Consider the following 22,298-nt stretch of genomic DNA (forward strand, 5'->3'; position numbering starts at 1 on the left):
GGTATTTACCCTAAAGATACAAACGTAGTGATCCAAAGGGGCACGTGCACCCGAATGTTTATAGCAGCAATGTCCACAATAGCCAAACTATGGAAAGAACCTAGATGTCCATCAACAGATGAATGGATCAAGAAGATGTGGTATATATACACAATGGAATACTACGCAGCCATCAAAAGAAATGAAATCTTGCCATTTGCGACAACATGGATGGAACTAGAGCGTATCATGCTTAGCGAAATAAGTCAAGCAGAGAAAGACAACTATCATATGATCTCCCTGATATGAGGAAGTGGTGATGCAACATGGGGGCTTAAGTGGGTAGAAGAAGAATCAATGAAACAAGATGGAATTGGGAGGGAGACAAACCATAAGTGACTCTTAATCTCACAAAACAAACTGAGGGTTGCTGGGGGGAGGGGGTTGGGAGAAGGGGGTGGGATTATGGACATTGGGGAGGGTGTGTGCTTTGGTGAGTGCTGTGAAGTGTGTAAACCTGGTGATTCACAAACCTGTACCCCTGGGGATAAAAATATATGTTTATAAAAAATTAAAAATTAAAAAAAAAAAGATGATCTGAACTAGAAGGGCACATTCCTTCCACTTATTCTGTAATATTCCTAGGATAGTAAATATTACATTAAAATTTTTCATTCAGTTCTCCTTCCCAATGAATACCTATTGATTCTGTAAAACAAAAGTATTTGGACAAAAACCAAAGCCAGAAAAAGCACTCTTATTCAGGTAATTACAGTAATTCTAAAGCAGTGTTTCTCGGTATTCTATTTATTACCTGGCATCTTAGCAAATGCAGATACTGATTTTGTAGATTTGGGGGTAGGACCTGAGATACTGTATTTTTAACAAGCAGGTACCTGTTGATACTCCTGCTACCACAGTGTAAGTAGTAAAATTCTAAAAGATCTTTTACCATTATTACCCAAGTAAGACCGATCAGACTATGCAAGGAAGTGTCTCCCATTGCAAAATGATAAAGCATACACAAAAACACACTCAAAGACACACATGCACACCCTGTGACAACAGATAATCCCTAAGTTTCAAAGAGCACATGCTGTTAGAAATTCAAATGCAATATTTAGAGAAGGACATGAGACATTTTCAACCTAACAACATTCCCTTTTCCCTCTTTTCCATGGGCTCTTTTCCTCTTGTTAAGAAACTACCTGGGGACGCCTGGGTGGCTCAGTTGGTTAAGCAGCTGCCTTCGGCTCAGGTCATGATCCCAGCATCCTGGGATCGAGTCCCACATCGGGCTCCTTGCTCCGCAGGGAGCCTGCTTCTCCCTCTGACTCTGCCTTCCACTCTGTCTGCCTATGCTCGCTCTCGCTCACTCTCTCTCTGACAAATAAATAAATAAAATCTTTAAAAAAAAAAAGGAAAGAAAGAAAGAAAAAAGAAACTACCTGGCACACCAGACGTTTTTACCCCAACATCTAAAGTACACAGATTTTATGAAAATGACTTCCTCTGAGAATTCAAGGGCCAAGTCACTCATACATATAATAGACCCTTCTTTGAGAACTCAAATTACTGTCGAGCAAAACATCTGTGTGGTGGATATGACCACAGCTGAAAGGGCTGCCAACACTGAAAAGTAAAGCTTGCTGAATGACAAGATACAAGAAAAGAGGAAGCAATACATGGATGTTATATTGTCATGATGGAGGACAGATCAGGCTCTTCATGTAACAGAATAAGAAAAATTCACTGATTTGGTTTCAGATTCCACATTGCAAACACTGCAAAACAAACAAACAAAAAAAACACTATCCCTTTTCTCAAATAGACATAAAATTAACCTTAAAAGCCTATTAAAAATAGCCTTCCTTTTCCAACTAAATATCTGCATGAGGCCAGATAGCCTTCAAATAGTTCAACCAAACAATTCATTGCAACAGACTGAATGCAGAAGTTGATATGAAAACTAGCTGTTACACCAGGTATTAAAGACATTAGATATAAAACATCATTCTTCAATTTTTTTTAAACTGGAAAAGTTATTCTATGGTAAGAAAATACTGTATAGGCGGTGCCTGGGCGGCTCAGTGGGTTAAGTCTCTACCTTCGGCTCAGGTCATGATCCCAAGGTCCTGGGATCGAGCCTCGCATCGGGCTCTCTGCTCAGGCGGGGAGCCTGCTTCCTCCTCTCTCTCTGCCTGCCTCTCTGCCTACTTGTAATCTCTGTCAGATAAATAAATAAAATATTTTTTAAAAAAAAAAGAAAGAAAGAAAATACTGTTTAGGGGTGCCTGGCTGGCTCAGGTGGTAGAGCATGCAACTCTTGATCTAAGGGTAATGAGTTCAAGCCCCACACCAGGCAGGGAATCTCCTTAAAAACAGAAAGAAAATACTGTTTGTTACATATAATTGGTTCATTTTTAAATTAATGTTTCTAAAGTTCTTGGTCTTAATTTCTGTTCCTGTAACAGTGACAAATATAACCCACATAAACAAAAGTTTTTTATTTTTTCAGTAACTTTAATAACTTTACTGAGATCTAAGTTATATTCCTCAACATTTAAGAAAACAAATGGATTTTTAAAAGCAAAAAGTCTGAGAACCACTGTTCTGGATCAAAGCTTAAATGACTCTCTAAAACAGATTGGAAAGATTATGTTCCTGAGATGGAATATTTTTATTTTATTCTGAGTGTAACTGCTGAATTTGAAATTGAATCTGAGGTCCAATGGGTAGAAGCCTTATCGGGAGTCTTCTTTTCAGTTACCTATGAGGAAAGTCATTTATATTGTGGATTTTCCTTGGTATCTTTGGGTTCTTTTCTTCTCCCTGCTCATAATTTCTAAGTTACTTAAATGTCTAACTTTTTTTTTTTTTTTTTAAGATTTATTTGACAGGGAGAGCATGAGCAGGGAACAGCAGGCAGAGGGAGAGAGAAACAGGCTCCCCACTGAGCAGGGAGACCAATAAAAGGTTTGATCCCAAGACCTTAGGATTAAGACCTGAGCCAAAGGCAGAACTTAACCAAATGAGACACCAAATGCCCCTGAAATGTCTAACTTGAAAGGAGGGTTGAAAACAGGGGCCTGAAGGTACATGGATGTATAATTTGAATACAAGTATAATTTACTCTTGTCACTCATAAAACTTTAAATATCATAATTTCCTATATATATGTGATTGATTAGAAAAGTTGGAGATCTGTACTGCATATCTAATTTAGGCCTCCACATATCCATTTACATAAAATTAGATCTGCAAATCACACCCTTACGCCTTACCCAATTAAACACCTTCCAAGAAGACTCAGTTATTTGCTACATGCTCTCCCCTCCTAGGGAACTAATAACAAATTAAAGGGCTGACATAGAACAATACTAAGAGTTTTACTGCTTGGGGTGCCTGGGTGGCTCAGTGGGTTAAGCCTCTGCCTTTCGGCTCAGGTCATGATCTCAGGGTCCTACGATAGAGCCCCACATCAGGCTCTCTGCTCAGCGGGGAGCCAGCTTCCCCCATCTCTCTCTGCCTGCCTCTCTGCCTACTTGTGATCTCTGTCAAATAAATAAATAAAATCTTTAAAAAAAAAAAAAGTTTTACTGTATTTTTACTGATATAAAGACAGTTCAGATCATTAAGTAATGATATTTTTCAAACAGAATTTCCCTACTAGTAATCCCCTTTCATAGTTCTTGATCAGTAGAACGAAGTGTAGTATCTGGAGACTGAAAGACAAGTTGCCCATATCTGCAAATCAAATTTTCAAGACTAAGCAGCCAAAATAAAACAAAGAGGGGCACCTGGGTGGCTCCTCCCTCATGCTTTCTCTCACTGTGCTCTCTCTGGCTATCTCTGCCTCTCTCTCTCTCAAATAAACAAAATCTTAAAAAAAAAAAAAAAAAAAAAATTGTTGAGGACACCTGGGTGGCTTAGTCGGCTAACTGGGTTAAGCTCAGTTCATGATCCCAGGGTCCTGGGATGGAGTCCTGCATCAGGCTCCTTGCTCAGACAGAGTCTGCTTCTCCCTCAGCCTGCTCTACCTGCTGCTTGTGCTCACTCTCTCTGACAAATAAATGAATTCTTAAAAAAAAAAAAAAAAAGCTTAAAACATTTGGTGAGAATGACAAAAAAAAAAAAAAAGAATTAAAGAAACAAAATAAGGAGGGGCGCCTGGGTGGCTCAGTGGGTTAAAGCCTCTGCCTTCAGCTCCGGTCATGATCCTGGCGTCCTAGGATTGAGCCCCGCATGGGGCTCTCTGCTCAGCGGGTAGCCTGCTTCCCACCCCCCACCCCCCTGCCTGCCTCTATGCCTACTTCTTTTTTTTTTTTTTTTTTTTTTTTTTTTTTTTTTTTTTTTTTTAAAGATTTTATTTATTTATTTGACAGAGGGAGATCACAAGTAGGCAGAGAGGCAGGCAGAGAGAGAGAGGAGGAAGCAGGCTCCCCGCTGAGCAGAGAGCCCGATGCGGGACTCGATCCCAGGACCCTGAGATCATGACCTGAGCCGAAGGCAGCGGCTTAACCCACTGAGCCACCCAGGCACCCACTATGCCTACTTCTGATCTCTTGTTTGTCAAATAAATAAAATCTTTTAAAAAAGGGGGGGGGGGGGGCGCGCCTGGGTGGCTCAGTGGGTTAAGCCACTGCCTTCAGCTCAGGTCATGATCTCAGGGTCCTGGGATCGAGTCCCACATCAGGCTCTCTGCTGGGCGGGGAGCCTGCTTCCTCTTCTCTCTCTCTCTGCCTGCCTCTTTGCCTACTTGTGATCTCTCTCTGTCATATAAATAAATAAAATCTTTTAAAAAAAAAGGAAACAGAATGAGGAAATTTTGTTTAAATACTAAAACTGACATAAACTTGTAACATTCATTTTTAAACTGCACTTTGAATTTAAATTCACTTAAGTTTTACTGTTCTGACTTACTTTATAAATTAATGTAAAATTTTTGAACTTCTAAAAAATAATACTAATAAAATATCATTTCACTATGTCTTGGACATTGGGGTTCCACACAAAAAATTCATGGGGGGGGGCACCTGGGTGGCACAGTGGGCTAAACCTCTGCCTTCGGCTCGGGTCATGATCCCAGGGTCCTGGGATCGAGCCCCGAATCAGGCTCTCTGCTCAGCAGGGAGCCTGCTTCCCCCTCTCGCTCTGCCTGCCTCTCTGCCTATTTGTGATCCCTCTCTGTCAAATAAATAAATAAAATCTTTAAAAAAAAAAATCATTTGGGGGAAAAAAATTTCATCCACTACTCAGTCTGTAAATTGTTTTTAGATTGTTTATTTTCTAAACAATAGTCCTAAAACTGTCAAACTACAAGCTATGAAATGGATAGTACTTTTACATTAAAAAGTTAGAAACAGGGCGCCTGGGTGGCTCAGTGGGTTAAGCCGCTGCCTTCGGCTCAGGTCATTATCTCAGGGTCCTGGGATCGAGTCCCACATTGGGCTCTCTGCTCAGCAGGGAGCCTGCTTCCTCCTCTCTCTCTCTACCTGCCTCTCTGCCTACTTGTGATCTCTCTCTGTCAAATAAATAAAATCTTTAAAAAAAAAAAAAAGTTAGAAACAACAACAAAAACAGAAAACATGGAGCTGTATCATACACAGAATAAGTGAAAGAGAGGATAAAAAAGTGCCATAAACTTAAAGAATGTAATAGGAAGGGGCACCTGACTGCCTCAGTCAGTGGAACGTGCAACTCTTGATCTGGGGATTGTGAATTCAAGCTCCACACTGGGTGTAGAGGTTACTTAAAAATAAAATCTTAAAAAATGATAATAATAATATAGTAGGAAAACAGGATGATCAAGACATCTAACTACTTCCTTCTATATTTGGAAGTTATTGAGATTCCACAAAGGAACTTTCCTAATCTCTAAAGAATCAAGGCTGTTTTATTTTTGTTCTTCAATGAAAACCATACAATCTTTAGAAAGTCTTAGGTTTATAAGCTCCTAGAAAACCATACAATCTTTAGAAAGTCTTAGGTTTATAAGCTCCTATCTTGCTATAAAACAAATATTCTATAATTCTTACTTTAAAAAGAATGAAACACTGTCTTGCATATGGACTGAAGAAAATGGCATGAGATAAAAGGAAATAAAAATTCTGATTTGTAACTTACATTTAACAGGATCACAGCAAGCATTATAAACTTAGCTTAATTCTAACTGGTAATAGATTTACACAGAAATACATATACTATACATAATTTTCAAGGTATTTATCAAACTGTAGGTAAACAGCTTTATATCCACACACCAGGGATCCGTAATCTAATCACCCAACTAGGTAAGCTGTTACTTGACTAACAGGTTATGTTCCTGTCATCTATGAAATTGCTAATCATTATTAGAATGATTACTCTATGTTTCTCCCATGCTTATAATCAAAATTATTAAAGGCTAAAATTCAAAAGAGTGCCAACCATTTAGGACAAACCTGTATTCTTGAAAAGTGTGAAGCTGTATACCTGACATTATATGGATAATATACAACTTTAAGAGTAAAATTCTACTATTTCTCAACTCCATTTGTTGGAATGAACTATGATTTTGTGCCCTGCTCCTTATTCTAGACATTGACAATGGGACTGAAAGTCATTAAACTAAACAAGTTAAAGGAAACAGGCACTTCAAGAAAATAATGAACTGTCTGCCCGTCACATTTTATGACTGTTAAAAAAAAAAATCATAGAACTTACTGAATCAAAATTTACATCACAAAAGTAAGGTATTTTATTTAAATCTGAGCTCCTATTCTTTACTATAACAGCTAACACTTACTGAGTATATTTCCCAAAGATGGCCACACCATATATACACTTTCCCACATCCTTTTCTTACAATATGGCATCAGGGTGCTGAGGGGCCATTATTACCTCCCCTTGAACGTGAACAAACCTGAGACTACTACAAAAGTGATACTTCAAGGGGCGCCTGGGTGGCTCAGATGGTTAAAGCCTCTGCCTTCAGCTCAGGTCATGATCCCAGGGTCCTGGGATCGAGCCCCGCATCGGGCTCTCTGCTCGGCGGGGAACCTGCTTCCTCCTCTCTCTCTGCCTGCTTCTCTGCCTACTTGTGATCTCTGTCTGTCAAATAAATAAATAAAATCTTAAAAAAAATAAAATAAATTTTTAAAAAGTGATACTTCAAGACTTACAAGGCGAGTTCATAAAAGGCAATACTACAGCTTCAGCCTGACTCACTCACTCTTGGGACACACAGCTTGGGAGACCAGAACTACCACATTTAGAAATCTGGCTCCCCTGAAACCACCATGATCAAGAGACCTCCTGAAAAAAGTACACAACGCTAGAGAGAGATGCCAGGGAGTCCCAGATGTTTCAGTCTTCTCAGCCCAGGCACCACACATGTGACAAATAGGTGAGTGCGTAAGTGAGTTTTCTGATTTCACTTCCCAGCCTTTATGCCGTTCTTCTAAATTGATATCAAGTATGATGATGATGTGATCTAAACCTACCCAGCCCTTAGATCTAAACCTACCCAGATCTTAGATTTGTAAGCAAAATAAAAATGTTTTTAATCACTAAATGTTGGTGTTGGCTGTCATGCAGCCATAGTAAATGGAAGAATGCTTGACATGTATGAACTCATTTAATATTTACAACAACCACATGAGATAGGTACATTAGTATCCTCAACTTAACAGATAAGAGATTGAAACATAGAAATTACGTGACTTGCCCAAAGTCATACAAATTCAAAACACTAACGCCAAACAACTCAGTTGCCACATTTATAACAAAGGCAAACATGTGAAACCACAGATTTGAGAAATACTGGAATGCAGCCCTTATCGTATGTCAAAATAAGTTTCACTTGGTGTGCCCATACAAAAAATTGTTTCTTTGCTTTTGTACATCTAAAATACATACAACACAAAAGATTTTTAACATTTATATATAATTTGATTCTTTGAGGTAGATACTTTTGCTAACAAGATATTAAATTTGATTCCTGGGGCACCTGGGTGGCTCAGTCGGTTAAACGTCGCACTCGTGATTTTGGCTCAGGTCAAGATCTCAGGATTGTGAGATAGAGCCCCGCATCTGGCTTTGAGCTGGGCAAAGAGCCTGCTTAAGATTCTCTCCCTCTCCTTCTGCCTCGGTGGGTTCTCTCTCTCTCAACAACAACAACCAAAAAAGATTCCTCCAAGTCAATTAGCTTCATAAAAACTTAATTCAGGGCGCCTGGGTGGCTCAGTTGGTTGGACGACTGCCTTCAGCTCAGGTCATGATCCTGGAGTCCCGGGATCGAGTCCCACATCGGGCTCCCAGCTCCATGGGGAGTCTGCTTCTCCCCCTGACCTCCTCGCTCATGTTCTCTCTCACTGTCTCTCTCTCAAATAAATTAAAAAAAAAAAACTTAATTCAAGGTCATAGAAAGCAACACTATCCTCAGGTAGAACTTGTCCCAAATTTAGAACTTAAGCCACTGAAACAGATAGGAGCCTGATAGTGTCAACATAAAATTCAACTCCAAATATTCACTTGTCTTGGGACAAAGGGACAGTCACTTTGGTTTTTCTTTATCAAGAAAAAATAGTAAATTAGAGACTGGGTTTTAAATGGGATAAAGGAATTTAGGTAACATCAGATTTCTGTAAGGTCACCTGGTTTTGCCTTCCAAACAGCTATGGTGCTGGGGGCTTTTAAACCTTTAAACTCAGAAGCAATCAGAAAAAATAAGTAAAGGGAGGCCTGTGTGGCTCAGTCAGTTAAGCGCCTGCTTCGGCTCAGGTCATGATCCTCATGATCCCAAGGTCCTGGGATCTTCAGCATCTGACCCTTGCTCAGCAGGCATCCTGCTTCTCCCTCTGCCACTGCAGGCTCCCCTTGCTTCTGCACCAGCTCGCTCTCTCACACACAAATAAATAGAACCTTTTAAAATAGGGGGAGGGGCGCCTGGGTGGCTCAGTGGGTTAAGCTGCTGCCTTCTGCTCGGGTCATGATCTCAGAGTCCTGGGATAGAGTCCCGCATCGGGCTCTCTGCTCAGCAGGGAGCCTGCTTCCTCCTCCTGTCTCTCTCTGCCTGCCTCTCTGCCTACTTGTGATTTCTCTCTGTCAGATAAATAAATAAAATCTTTAAAAAAAAAAAAAATAGGGGGAAAAGAAGTAAAAAAGAATAAAGAAAGTAAAGACAAGTGCTTGTTCTATCACATGCGTTACATATGCTCAAGTCACATTTCTCTAAGGCCCTATTTTGGTTCCTTCTGATCTGCATAATTTGTACTAGAATCACCTAAAAGTCTCTCATTTAGGGTAAACTCCTAAGCCTATGTAGTGTAGCCTTGCACACAGTAAATGCTCATACTTTTAGTGACAAATTTAAGCAGGATTTTTAAGGCAAGTAAAATACATGGCTTTGTCATACTGAGATAATCATAAAAATTAATTGGAGGCACACTAAAAATCATTAGCCAAAACCAAGATATTATTATTACTATTGTTACTGTAATTACAAGCTATTATCACTGTAATTTAAAAAGCTAAAATAGGTTTTTCTAATCAAGAAAAAGACTACTCTCCATCCCTACAATTATTTCTCTGAATAAAAACAAAAGATTTTTTCCCCAAGACCCAGCAGCATTCACTAAATTGGTCAAAAGGGACTTTATGCAACAATGACGAAATATAGCCTATGGAAAACAAGGAGGCTACATTCTTATATTACCACTGTGCACATCATTTTAAATTTGCTTCTCATTTCTAGTCTATTGCTCTTTAAGATTACTCCACCCACATTTCTCACACAGTTTAAGACCAGATCAGCAAGCAATTACCTTCACAAAGACTGTAATACTAGAAACATTCTATTTCAATGTAATTACATTATAAGGAGTTACCTTTTACCTTCTTTTTTAGTCTTTTACCTTCAAAAAGATTTCTAGGGAAATGCTTATATGTAAAGACAATATGTAAAAAAATCTGCTATGAAGACTAACACCCATTTTGTAAGAAGCAATCACATTTACTTGTTTTTTTTTTTTTTAAAGTTAGTGTTAAATCACAAAAATTACTTAACAGATGATTTCAGTACATACATTTCTGGCAAAAATGTCTACAGGAGTTCTCAACACCTCAAAAGACATGTTCAAATCACTGCCAACATGAACATAAAGAACCTAAAAAAATCTACAGCTACTGCTGATTCATCCACTCTCGGTACTCTAACAAATATTTATAAAAACTAATGACAAAAATTTTATAATTTAGCAATAATATAGTAAATGTATTTACTGAGAAATACAAATACCCTTCTAAAGTCTATATATTTTCTCTAATTAGTAACACTTCATCTTTCTAAAAATTTGAAACAAATGAAAACCAGAAAGCAAGACAGGGACTTCGAAAAGCATTAAACTTAAATAAAATGCCAATAAAGACACTCTATTCCCCTAGAGACTGAGTAACTACAACACTTAAAAATCAACTTTTTTTTTTTTTTAAAGATTTTATTTATTTATTTGACAGGGAGAAATCACAAGTAGTTGGAGAGGCAGGCAGAGAGAGAGAGAGGAGGAAGCAGGCTCCCTGCTGAGCAGAGAGCCCCATGTGGGACTTGATCCCAGGACCCTGAGATCATGACCTGAGCCGAAGGCAGTGGCTTAACCCACTGAGCCACCCAGGCGCCCTAAAAATCAACTTTTAAACTTCATAGTCTTAAAAGGGATCTAGGCCATGTATATTATAATTACCAATGAAAATAAGGCCCAGATATGCAAATGAATTCAAGCTCCTAAGTTATACTTTGCAAAAGAGTTGAAATTAAACTAGCCACTGACTTAATAGGGTTTTAACTAAACTTCCCCAAAGTTGGTTACAAGAATCACGTAGGCAGTATGGTAGCTACGAGCACACCTAGACTGCCTACATTCTCAAGGACCTCTGTAATTCTGGGCATGCTCTAATGTCTGCACTTCCTCGCCTCATTAGTTGTTTGTGAGGATGCAATGAACTGAACTTCATAAAATCCTTCCAGTAAGCTAGCTCAAAAGGCTCAGATTCATAAACAAAGTACAGAATAGGAGTTTTCTCCTAAGATAGTATCTAAATTTATATTTTTGTTGGGAAACAAAATATCAGTTGGGGAAGTCTGCTTTTTAAATTTTTCAAAAATTACAACTTTATTCAAATACTGTTTCTACAAACGCTGTTAAAAAGAAATGGGAGAAGCGGTGCCTGGTGGCTCAGTCACAAGAGCAGGAGACTTTTGATCTTGGGATTGTGAGTTTGGAGTGCCACACTGGGTGCAGAGATTCTTAAGTAAGTAAACCAACTTAAAAAAAAAAAAAAAAAGGGGGAAGATATAAGGCACAGAATGGTTCTCCTTCCTGTTTCATAGAGTCATGACAGTGAAAAAGAAGAAATATGTATCAGGTTCATTCATTCAGTCTAATCCAACCAATTACTGAGTTCTGAATACAGGCAGTGCAATAGTTGAGTACAGCTGGTAAGTAATGGGAGTATAAAAATAAACAGAACCAGATTTTAATTCTTAAAAATGTTACAGCCTAAAAAAGGCAAACACAAATGGATATTTCAACACGACACCATAAGTTATGGTGATTTTTGAACCCAGAAGAAAGTATGTAAAGAGTATCTTTGAGATTCTGGATACAGCAAAGCCAGGCTTGGGATATTCTGAATTATCGAAAGGATAAAATACAGCATTTGCCAATCTACATCAGAATCACCACATTTGAACTCCAAATTATTTTATATTGTTTAAAACCCTCACTTTTAAGGAAAAGAATCAATCTGAAGTTCAGAGAAATGAAATGATTTGCAAGCAGTCTCTAGTAAAACTAGTACTGTAATATCAATTACTGATTCTCACCGGAAGCTTTCTTTCCACATCTGCATAAGAAATGGAAGCATAAATGACTCTACAAATTAAATACAGCCCTAGGCCCTTTACATATTCCATCTCCTTTAATCACACTAAGATATTCTCTTTTACAGGTATGTAAACAACTTCTGAGAAGTTACATTATAATTCCTTCTAAGTTCAGGTTAACTTGTCCTTGAATTATTTTAGTTATGGATGTGGCTGGAAAAATAAGCAAGCTATTGTTCCAATGAAATCCTCAAGAAAAAAACGTTTTACTCAGAAATAATAACATAATATTTTTCTTATAAGCCCCTCAGGAAATTAGTTTTTCTTTAGTTTCCTTTCTTTAGTTTCCTAAGCATGACTTTTTCCCTAATTTGTTCTCTAGTTCAAGTCTCTTCATTTCAGACCTGTACTATTCCTACCACTTCCTAATTGGTCTCCCAGATCCCAAAATTTCCTCTCTACCTTTGCCACATTTTCCTGTAACACAGAAGCTTAATCATTCATTCAAAATACATTTAAGAATACCTAAGGGGTGCCTGGCTGGCTCAGTTGGTAGGGCATACAACTCCTGATCCTGGGGTTCTAAATTTGAGCCCCACACTGGGTGGAGGTATTACTTACAAATAAAATATTAAAAAAAAAAAAAACAAAAACAAAAAAAAACTAAAATAAGCATCAGGCACTGTGCCAGGTGCGGTGAATAGAACAAAGATCAGAGACCCGATTCCTATCCTCAGGAAGCATAAACTCTAGCAGTAGAGATAAACAGTAAACAACACTCAAATTGTAACAAGGGCAACTGAAGAATTTGGGAGAGCTAGCATTGTGCCTAACAAAGAAATCAGGGATAGTCTGCCTAAAGAAAATGTTTGAGATAAAACCTGAATGGGATTAGGAGTTACAAAGAGAAGGTGGGGAGAGGTAATAGAAACTGATCTACAAACCTACACTGAAAAACTGCCCACATCCGTTATTAGCATGAAAAATCCCACTTTAGCCATTCTTATTTCCCAGTTCTAATGTGAATCCTCTGACCTAGGCAGGAAGTCTGAATACCTTGGGCTCTTTTTTTCCTATGTTTCATTTAGGCTTTCTGAAAACTTCTCCTCCCATCACCTGGGTGGCTCAGTCGGTTAGGCCTCTCCCTTCAGGCCTCAGGTTCTGATGCCAGGGTCCTGGGATGGAGCCCAGCATCAGTCCCACATCCTTGCTTGGCAGGGAGCCTGCTTCTCCCTCTGCCTGCTTGTGCCCACCCCACCCCGCGACAAATAAACAAATAAAATCTTTAATAAAATAGATTGTGTGCCAAATACTCTACATTTAATCCCCGTAACACTCTTACAGGATAGTTAACTATTACTGTCCCCCTTTTACAGATGGGAAACCTGAACAGTAAGATAGTAAATAACCTAAATAACTGTCCCATAGTCACCCCCCATTTAAGTGAAAGCCAGAACTCAAACCACACATTCTGACTCAAATCACATTTTTTTTTAAGATTTTATTTATTTATTTGACAGAGAAAGAGAGAACACAAGTAAACAGAGCAGCAGGCAGAGGGAGAGAGAGAAGCAGGCTCTCTGCTGAGCAGGGAGCCTGATGCGGGGCTCCATCCCAGGACCCTGGAATCATGACCTGAGCCAAAGGCAGCCTCTTAACCAACTGAGGCACCCAGGAGCCCCTCAATCACAGTCTTAAACCACCGCTCTCTCTACACTTTCTCCCTCCTTAACTTCAAAACTTCCACTTACCTTGGTAAAATGTTATGCATTTTTATACAGTAAATGTTTCTTAACAATGATTTAGGAGGGGCACCTGGGTGGTTCAGTCAGTTAAGCGTCTGCCCTCTGCTTTCAGCTCAGGTCCTGATCCTGAAATGCCAACTGAATATTACCCCCACCTTAAAAGACCACCAGAGACGTGAGGCTTTGGGGAGCGGATGAAGGGGGGGGGGGGGTGCAAGGCCCCAGCTTTTGCTTTGTCCTCAGCCAGCCTCCTGTTCCTTCAATCCCAAGGTCCTGTGATTGAGCCTGGCACTGGGCTCCCTGCTCAGTGGGGAGCCTGCTTCTCCCTCTCTTTCTCCCTCTGCTGCTCCCTTGCTTGTGCTTTCTCTCGCTCTCTCATTCACTTCTCAAATAAGTAATCATATTTTTTTTTAAGATTTTATTTATTTATTTGACAGAGAGAGAGAGATCACAAGCAGACAGAGAGGCAGGCAGAGAGAGAAGGGGACGAAGACTCCCCGCTGGGCAGAGAGCCTGACGCTGGCTCAATCCCAGGACCCTGAGATTATGACCTGAGCTGAAGGCAGTGGCTTAACCCAGTGAGCCACCCAGGCGCCCCAGTAATCATATTTTAAAAACAAACAATTATTTAGGAAAAAAAGCCCTGTGGTGACTATCCATTTCAGATTTTCTACACTCAAACTCATTTATAAAAATACCTTTATAGAAATCCACAATTTCAGAAATGTCCTAACTTTTTTTTTGATAGACTTGTCCACAACCATTTAATCAACATTTATTATGCACCTCTGGATTGCCTCTAAATTGGTAAATTGTTTTAGTCTTGTTCTAAGATTCTATTTATTTATTTGAGGGGGCATGTGCACGTGAGCAGGGGGAGGGGCAGAGGGAAGAGAGAAAATCTCAAGCAGACTACATACTCAGTGCAGAGCCCCACACAGAGCTGGATCCCACAACCCTGAGATCGTGACCTAGGCAGCAACGGGGAGTCAAGAGTCAAACACTTAACCGACTGAGCCACCCAGGTGCCCCTTGTTTTTTATGTAAATGCTACTCCCACCATAGGGCGTGAACTCATAAGCCCGAGATCAAGTCCTAAGCTCTACCACCTGAGCCAGCCAGGCACACCTAAATTTGTAGTTCTTAAGTTAAATCAACCTCTTGAAAATCTGACAGAAGTTGCTGACATCTTCTCAGAGAAATCACATGAAATTTTGCATCAGATCTCACAGGCTTTATTGGAGTACGCTGACCTACTTTAAACTTATCAATACCAAATACAATGATCCAACCAAAGGCACCAATTCCTGGCCCTCAGTTTATAGTCTCCTTTATTTATATAAATTCTATTGTTGCTATTTCAATTTAATTCTAATAATTAATTAAGTACTCACCATATCCAAGATACCATGTTTGGATCTAAAGAGGTAAACTGTCCCTGCTCTCAAAAATACTACCTTACAACAAAAAGGATGAAGCAAGCATTCAAATAATGTGGATTCTTCAGAAAAGTTCATAGGACTCTAAAAGGAATTCATTTGGACTTAGAATACAATCCCTTCATGGTAAAACCTAACTCTTTTTAGCAGTTAAAGAACTAAGCCTCAAACATTTAACTTAAAATCATAATACAGGCAGCAATACAAAGATCTGAATTCAGACGGACTCAGATTACATGCTCTGTATACAGATGCAGAGATATTCTACATCCCACCACCTACAGAATAGAGCCATAAGCAGGGAGGAAAAAGATAAAAAACACATCTATGGGAATTAAAAGGAAAAAGAAATTAAAAGCCAAGATTTACTGTGGCATTTTGATGGGTTTTGAAAGGTGGTCTTAGTGAACAAAATATGAAGGAATTACTGTGTAATAGGGTATGAACAACAACAAAAAAAAACTAGGAAAAACTCATCTGCTAAACGAAAACATAGGAAGAATAAAAAATAAGCAAGTATTTTAGGTCATAAAAAGACTCTGTTGGGGTGCCTGAGTGGCTCAGTGGGTTAAAGCCTCTGCCTTTGGCTCACGTCATGATCCCAGGGTCCTGGGATTGAGCCCTGCATTGGGCTCTCTGCTCAGTGGGGAGCCTGCTTCCCCCCTCCCTCTCTGCCTGCCTCTCTGCCTACCTGTGATCTCTATCAAATAAATAAATAAAATCTTTAAAAAAAAAAAAAAAAAGACTTTGTGGCTTCTTCCTTGCTCTCTCAGATCACTTGCTCTGAGGGGAAATAGCTGCTATGTTATGAGGGCACACAAACAGATAATTGACTTGGTGAGTAACTGAAGCGTCCTGCCAAGAACTACAAAAAGTGAGCCATCTTGGAAACACACTTCTAGCCCCAGTGAAGTCTTCAGATGAATGCAGTGCTGGCCAACCTTTTCACTGCAACCTCATGAAACCCTGAGCCAGAACCACCCAGCTAAGGCCTATCCACTCCTGCCCCTCAGAAACTTCTGGCGGTAATAAATGTCTGTTCCTTAAAGTTGCTGAATTTGAAAGAAACTTACTACACAGCAATAAACAGCTAATACAATTGGCAAAGTGTGATATTTGACTTTGTTTACATTAGAGTCAAAACAGTTTTTTCCTAGGAACTAGGGCAAACCCTACACCTTAGAATTAAAACCCTCACAGCACTATGCAAGATGGATGAAGTGGGAAGCACCGCTTCTTTCCATCTTCCACAATACTCAGTGAAGAGTCCAGCACACAGTAAATACCTGAGTTTGGTTAGCAAATCAACTTATACACAGGATGTTCTAATTGACTCAACATAGTAGTCTTAATTTTTCTTAAAATTTTTCTTAATTTTGGGGCACCTGGGTGGCTCAATGGTTTAAAGCCTCTGCCTTCAGCTCAGGTCATGATCCCAGGGTTCTGGGATCGAGCCCCACGTCAGGCTCTCTGCTCCACAGGGAGAGCCTGCTTCCTCCCCTCTCTGCCTGCCTCTCTGCGTACTTGTGATTTCTCTCTGTCAAATAAATAAAATCTTTAAAAAAAAAAAATTTTTTTTTTCTTAATTTTTCTCAAAAGTAAAATGACTCCCTAGAATCTCTCCATAAATTCAATCCTGAAGTCTGTAGTTTTTTCATGATTTTATTTTGGGCACATAGCCATGCCTTCCTTAACTGGGAGTCATCAATGAAAATTGAGACCTACTAAAAGCTCTTTTCCCTAAGCTGCTTCAGAGTTAAAGAGGTAAGTACTTAAAGAAGTTCATCATGAAGTATGAGCAACAATTACTTTACATTAAAGTATTGTATTGCCTCAACCACACAGATCCTTAATAAATCCTGATAACTTCAGCAAGCAGCCTTCTGATATCAATAGGATTTAGAAATTTAGCCTCCGTATTATATCTTCACAATCGTACAACTAAGAAAATGGGGCAACATAAACCTGTTGTCCCAGCATCAGGGCAATGCCAGTTACACCTCAATTTGCAACTCCTAAGACTGCAAATTCCAAATTTTGATCCACAAAATGCTAAGGGCCTGTTGCCTTTCCTGATCATTAAGTTTCATACTATAAGCCTTTACCTATCACCACATCCTTACACATGCACTTTTCACTTGACATTCGAATTTACCCAGAAAGGCTGACAGAAGTGGCTAAAAGTGGTCTTGGCTTTTCAAAATAAGTCTTGGTTTCTAGTCTAGTTGTGTGGGGGTGGGGAGGTGCTGGAGAATGAATATATGTGTGAGAGTGTGTGTGTGTGTGTGTGTGTATGAGACAACCACAAAAGAAGTTATTATCAATTCACTTATACAGAAAAAATAATACTTTCAATGTATAGTCTGATTCAACAGCTAGAACTAATTTGCAAACTAAAAAAAATTTCAGAAGTATTTTAAATTCTAAAATTCTATTTAAAATTTAATTAGTCTCTGAAATTAACTTTAAAAAGTGGTAATTATTTTTTTAAAGGTGGCAATTTTTTAAAAAGTACTTAAGCTGGGGTGCCTGGGTAGCTCAGTGGGTTAAGTCTCAGTCTTCGGCTCTGGTCATGATCTCAGGGTCCTCAGGTTGAGCCAGGCATCCTGCTCTCTGCTCAGCAGGGAGCCTGCTTCCCACTCTCTCTCTGCCTGCCTCTGCCTATGTGTGATCTCTCTCTGTCAAATAAATAAAATCTTTAAAAAAAAAAAAAGTACTTAAGTTTACTTTTGAAGTAAAAAAAAAAAAAAAAAAAGCTAGTTTATAGTGGTCTCAAATAGCTAAATACTCCCCTAAAGAAAATAAATTACACATCAACATCAAGGTTTTCTAACTTTACCAAAATAAACACACTAAAACCCTTACTCTGGTTTTGAATAACTTTCTCATGGGGAAAATAATCAATGTTTTTGTACCAAGTGTCATTTATTCATTTTATAAATTAGTCACCTTTCCCCACACAACACTTCCAGTACATGTTTGTTAATTGACACCTTGGATCATGAGCTTTAATATCTAAGTTTTTACATCTAAATGTTTCTTAAAAAGAAGCACTTACAGTTAAGACATTCCAACAAATTTTAAAGTACATTAACTCAAAAGTATGATCTACTTTCAAAGTAAGAGAAAAACTGAATAGGCGTTCTAAAAAAATCAGTAAATTCTAATAATAAAACCAATTTGATAGGAATGCCCCAAGTTTTTTAAATGCACTTTAAAACCATGCTATCCCTCCATCAGTCACAAAAATAAAGCCCCCCTACCATGAAATCAATTTATAAAATCCACACAGATTAGTGTAATCTGCAGGACAGTTCATAAAACTATGAATCCTTTCCAAATTTAAAAGGAGTCTTTAAAAAAAAAAAAAACTTAAAGGCAACAAAGGGGCAATTAAAAATGAAGATTGTTAAGATCACCATATCCAGTTCCACTAGTAAAGCTTTTTCACACAAGTGATAAATCAATTACTTTGAAACAGCAAAATGATTACACAGTATTTTATATAGTCTCTAATGTTTAAGCATTAAGAAAAACAAGTATTTTTGATTATCAGGTTTTAACCTTATCCGGACTTGTGGCACTAATAATCTTACTCCTTACTTTGAAATATGTAAAAATTAGATATTGCAATGACTTTTATAAATATGAAATGAAGCCAAAACTCCACTTCCTGAACTATTACTTGCCCAATAGTTCATCATCTCCTAAAGGGATGTAGCAGATAGATATTAACTTAAAAAAATTAAAAAAATTCCTGACACTGACAGCTTATTTAACGTGAAGTGTTCTAACTCTTGTAAAGTGGAAATAGTAGGGGGCTTGAAAACCTTTGTTCAGATCCAGCTCTACCACCACTTCCATTCTAGACTTACAGTTTTGAGTAAGACACTCAACTTGCTTCTTCACCTGTTAAATGAAGTCAAAATAATTCCTATCTTGTACCAGAGTTGTGAGAATGGGATAGACATTTAAATTGTGTAGTGCTAAGCGTGCGTCTGTATGCCCACATGCGCTAGATAAATGTTAGAACTGTGGAAGATGCTAACTGTATAAACTGATGTCAACTTTCAAATATCTACTGGTACCCATGAAGGAGGATATAATAAAATGTAAATAACATATGCTTCATTGTATGGTTCCCATCAACTTTTAATTGTCTTGAAGACTCTCCTTCCTGCCATGCCTATGTAGTTCTGCACAATTTCTCTAGGGTTTGTACAGTCTATTTTATCCCATTGAAGATATTTTCTTCACTAGATATTAAAGTAAACATGAAACAATAAATCCAATGCTGTATTTTCATAATATTTAGAACTTTGTATTCCTTATATTAAACAGAAACCGAAGTTTTCTTTTGTAAGTTACCAATCAGAATTCCTAGAACTTTAGCACGCTTAAACTTTTAAAGCCAAGTCATTATCGATGGCTAAAAACCCGTTCATCAAAACATTGACAATCAAAATAAATGCTAGAAGCAGTATAACATTCATGATGCGGTTCTGTGTTTAAAAAAGTACATTAAAAACCAATCAGTTAAAATACGAAGTCTTCCAAAGTAATCAGAAGTAATGATAATAATGAAACATACTGATGCAATAAAATTTTAATGTCTTGAAAGAAATGAAGCCCTTTTTTGTCAGTATCCACGTTATTTCTAACAAGCTTTAGAAAAAAGCTACTAATTTCTTCAGAGATCTCTCCAATACATGACTTTAAATATTATCATCTAAAATCATGACATTCATGCTAAAGCCTTATTACATAAAGATCATAAACCACATGCTATCATGATGTACCTTCCAAGCTGTTATTTTATTATGGTTCCAATTCTTTAATCCCGTAAAATTATTTTAAAGGACATCAATTCATTATTCTTTTCTTCAGTAATTTATACGTGTTTTAAACTTTCTCCCAGATTTGATCACAACAACAACAACAACAAAAAAAAAAACAGAAGTTACTAAAATCACGTTGGAGAGTATCCGGATGATTACCCACGAGGACTTTCAGAAGCCCTGATTAAGTATAGAAGTCTGGTGTTTTCCTCAAGTAGTGAAAAGTGATAGTTGGGGGGTCTCCTCCCTGCACAAGGAAGTTCAGGTCAATGCAGGCGAGACCAGCCATGTTGGAGCACACTTGTCAGTTACAGTTGTGACAAGTGTTCGCGAACACGGCTGGACGAAGCTGACCTTGCGTACCGCGGTGGGTCCATCAGCGCCCCCCCCCCACGCCCCGCCAGGGAATCCGGGCCTACTTTGCAGACTGTTTCTGAGTTCAAGCAGTCCGCAGGTCCGCGGAGAGCGCCCAGCCGAGGGGAAAGAGGGCGGGGAGAGGAGATTTGGGGGGGAACTGCTGTGAGTTGGAAGCGGCTCTCCGCAGCGAGAGGGGCGCGGCGACCGCGACACATTGCCGAGTTGAGAGCCTGGGGGAGGGGCCACAGATTCGGGGAGCACGGGGATCGCAGCGAAAAGTCCCCCTGGCCCCCTCTGAGGGGCCCACGAGTGTAAAAGGAAGGAGGGGAGGGGAAACGCTTCCGTGCACTGACCTGTCCTCCGAGTCCATGCGGCTCAGGGGTTCCCCGTCCGACGACATCTCCAAGCTGCCTCGCCGGCCCCCGGAGGTCGCGCTGCTTCCGCCGCCCCCGGTCCCGTATCCCTCGTCGCCGCCACTAGAGACGACGCTGCTGCTGCTGCTGCCGCCCCCGCCGCCGCCCTGGCTGCCCCGCGGTCCCTTGGGCTCCTCCAGGCCCTCCTTGCCGTCCCCATCCCCGCTGCTGCTGCTGGCGGCGCCGGGGCTCAGCGAGCGCGTCTCGTCGCTGCTGCTCCCGCCGCTGCTGCCCACCAGGCTCTCGGCGCTACTCTCCTCCTCGCCCCCGCCGCTGCTGCTGCTCTCGTCCTCCTCCTCCTCGTCCTCTTCTTCGTCCTCGTCCTCCCCGGCCTGGCTGGCGCTCTCGGGGCTCGGCTCCGACATCGTCTCCGCCTCGCCGCCCCCCACTCCGCCGCCGCCTCCGCCCCCACCGCTGCCGCCGTTCAGCAGCAGCGCTGCCACCGCCTCGGCCTCGGCCTCCTCTTCCTCCTCCTCCTCGTCCTCCTCCTCCTCGGGGGGCTCAGCCCGGCCCCGCGCCGCCGGGCCCGGGCTGCCGGTGGGCAGAGGGCTCAGGCGAGAGAGCTCCTCCAGGTCGGCCATGTCGGTGATAGCGGCGGCCATGGCGGCGCCTGCTCCACCTCCTCCTCCTCCTCCCCGCCGCCGCCTCCCTCGCCTGACTCTAGCTCCCTCGCCCCCTCCCAAACGCCCAAAATTCCGCCGCCGCCGCCGCAGAGCAGGAGGAGGGCCCGCGAGCTGCGTCAGCCTGCACACGCGCTACGGAGCCCGCGCGGGGACAGGCGCGCCACTGCGCGCACTCACGCGGAGACGGTTGCGCGCCTGCGCGGCGGCGCGAGCTGGCACCTCCCCCGGGCCGCGAAGTCCGCGCGCGCGCCCCCACCCGTGTCCCCGCCCGGCCCCCGCCCCGACCCGCCGAGGGCTCAGAGTTTCCTTAGGGCCTGCCCACGCCTTCCCCAGCCTCGCCGCCGCCGGGACACGCAGAACGAAAGCCTAGGTGCTGGACGGGGATTTTAGCAGTCCTCCGAGTTCTCACGATAAAGTCATTCATTCCGGGGATGTTTGGGGAGTGTCCCCCGTGGACAGGCAATGAGCCAGGAATCCGACAAGTCCCTGGTCTTCCGAGAGCTTGAGTCTACGAGGAGAGACGGTTAAAAGGAATAAAAATGAAGAATACAACGCAAGGGACTAAATCCGTACACACAGCATAGAGCCACAGGTTTCAGTCCAACCTTCGCTTGAATACCCCAAGAAATGGTTAAGTCATTCTCAGAGCAAACACGTCTTAGGTTCAAAATCTTCAAACTTTTTAGCTCATGAGTCCTCCAAATAACTGTACATCCTTGTACAGCTTTAAAAGACAGCTACATTTTTCTCCAGCTTGTTATCAAGGTTTTACCATTGTCACACTTTTAAGTATAGCCAATGAACTCTAAATGGCGTAGGGACTTTATACCCACCAATATCCACTTTTTTAAAATACAGGGTTTCTTTAAGGCAATTTCCATCCTTCCTTTATCTTCTGGAACTCCTGTTTACATTCCACACCCCCTCCAGAATTTTATCTTAACAATAGATTTTACATTTGAACTGTTTTATTGATCTGTCTCGTATCTCTTTGTAATAAAATGAATTGGAATTTAAGGGTCGTTTTTTTAATTTCCTGTG

General features: G+C 40.7%; 1 protein-coding gene across 1 annotated transcript in view; it reads right to left on the minus strand.

Moving 5' to 3' along the window:
* AEBP2 (AE binding protein 2) overlaps positions 1 to 21,447 on the minus strand; it is a 66,020-nt gene extending 44,573 nt beyond the window's left edge. The window contains exon 1 of the mRNA XM_059185917.1: positions 20,575 to 21,447. Coding sequence (XP_059041900.1) covers positions 20,575 to 21,236 — 662 coding nt within the window. The 5' untranslated portion in view covers positions 21,237 to 21,447. The remainder of the gene's footprint in view (positions 1 to 20,574) is intronic.
* Between the last annotated feature and the right edge of the window lie 851 nt (positions 21,448 to 22,298).

The sequence above is a fragment of the Mustela lutreola genome, chromosome 8 (assembly GCF_030435805.1).
Source record: "Mustela lutreola isolate mMusLut2 chromosome 8, mMusLut2.pri, whole genome shotgun sequence".
In the NCBI taxonomy this organism is placed as follows: domain Eukaryota; kingdom Metazoa; phylum Chordata; class Mammalia; order Carnivora; family Mustelidae; genus Mustela; species Mustela lutreola.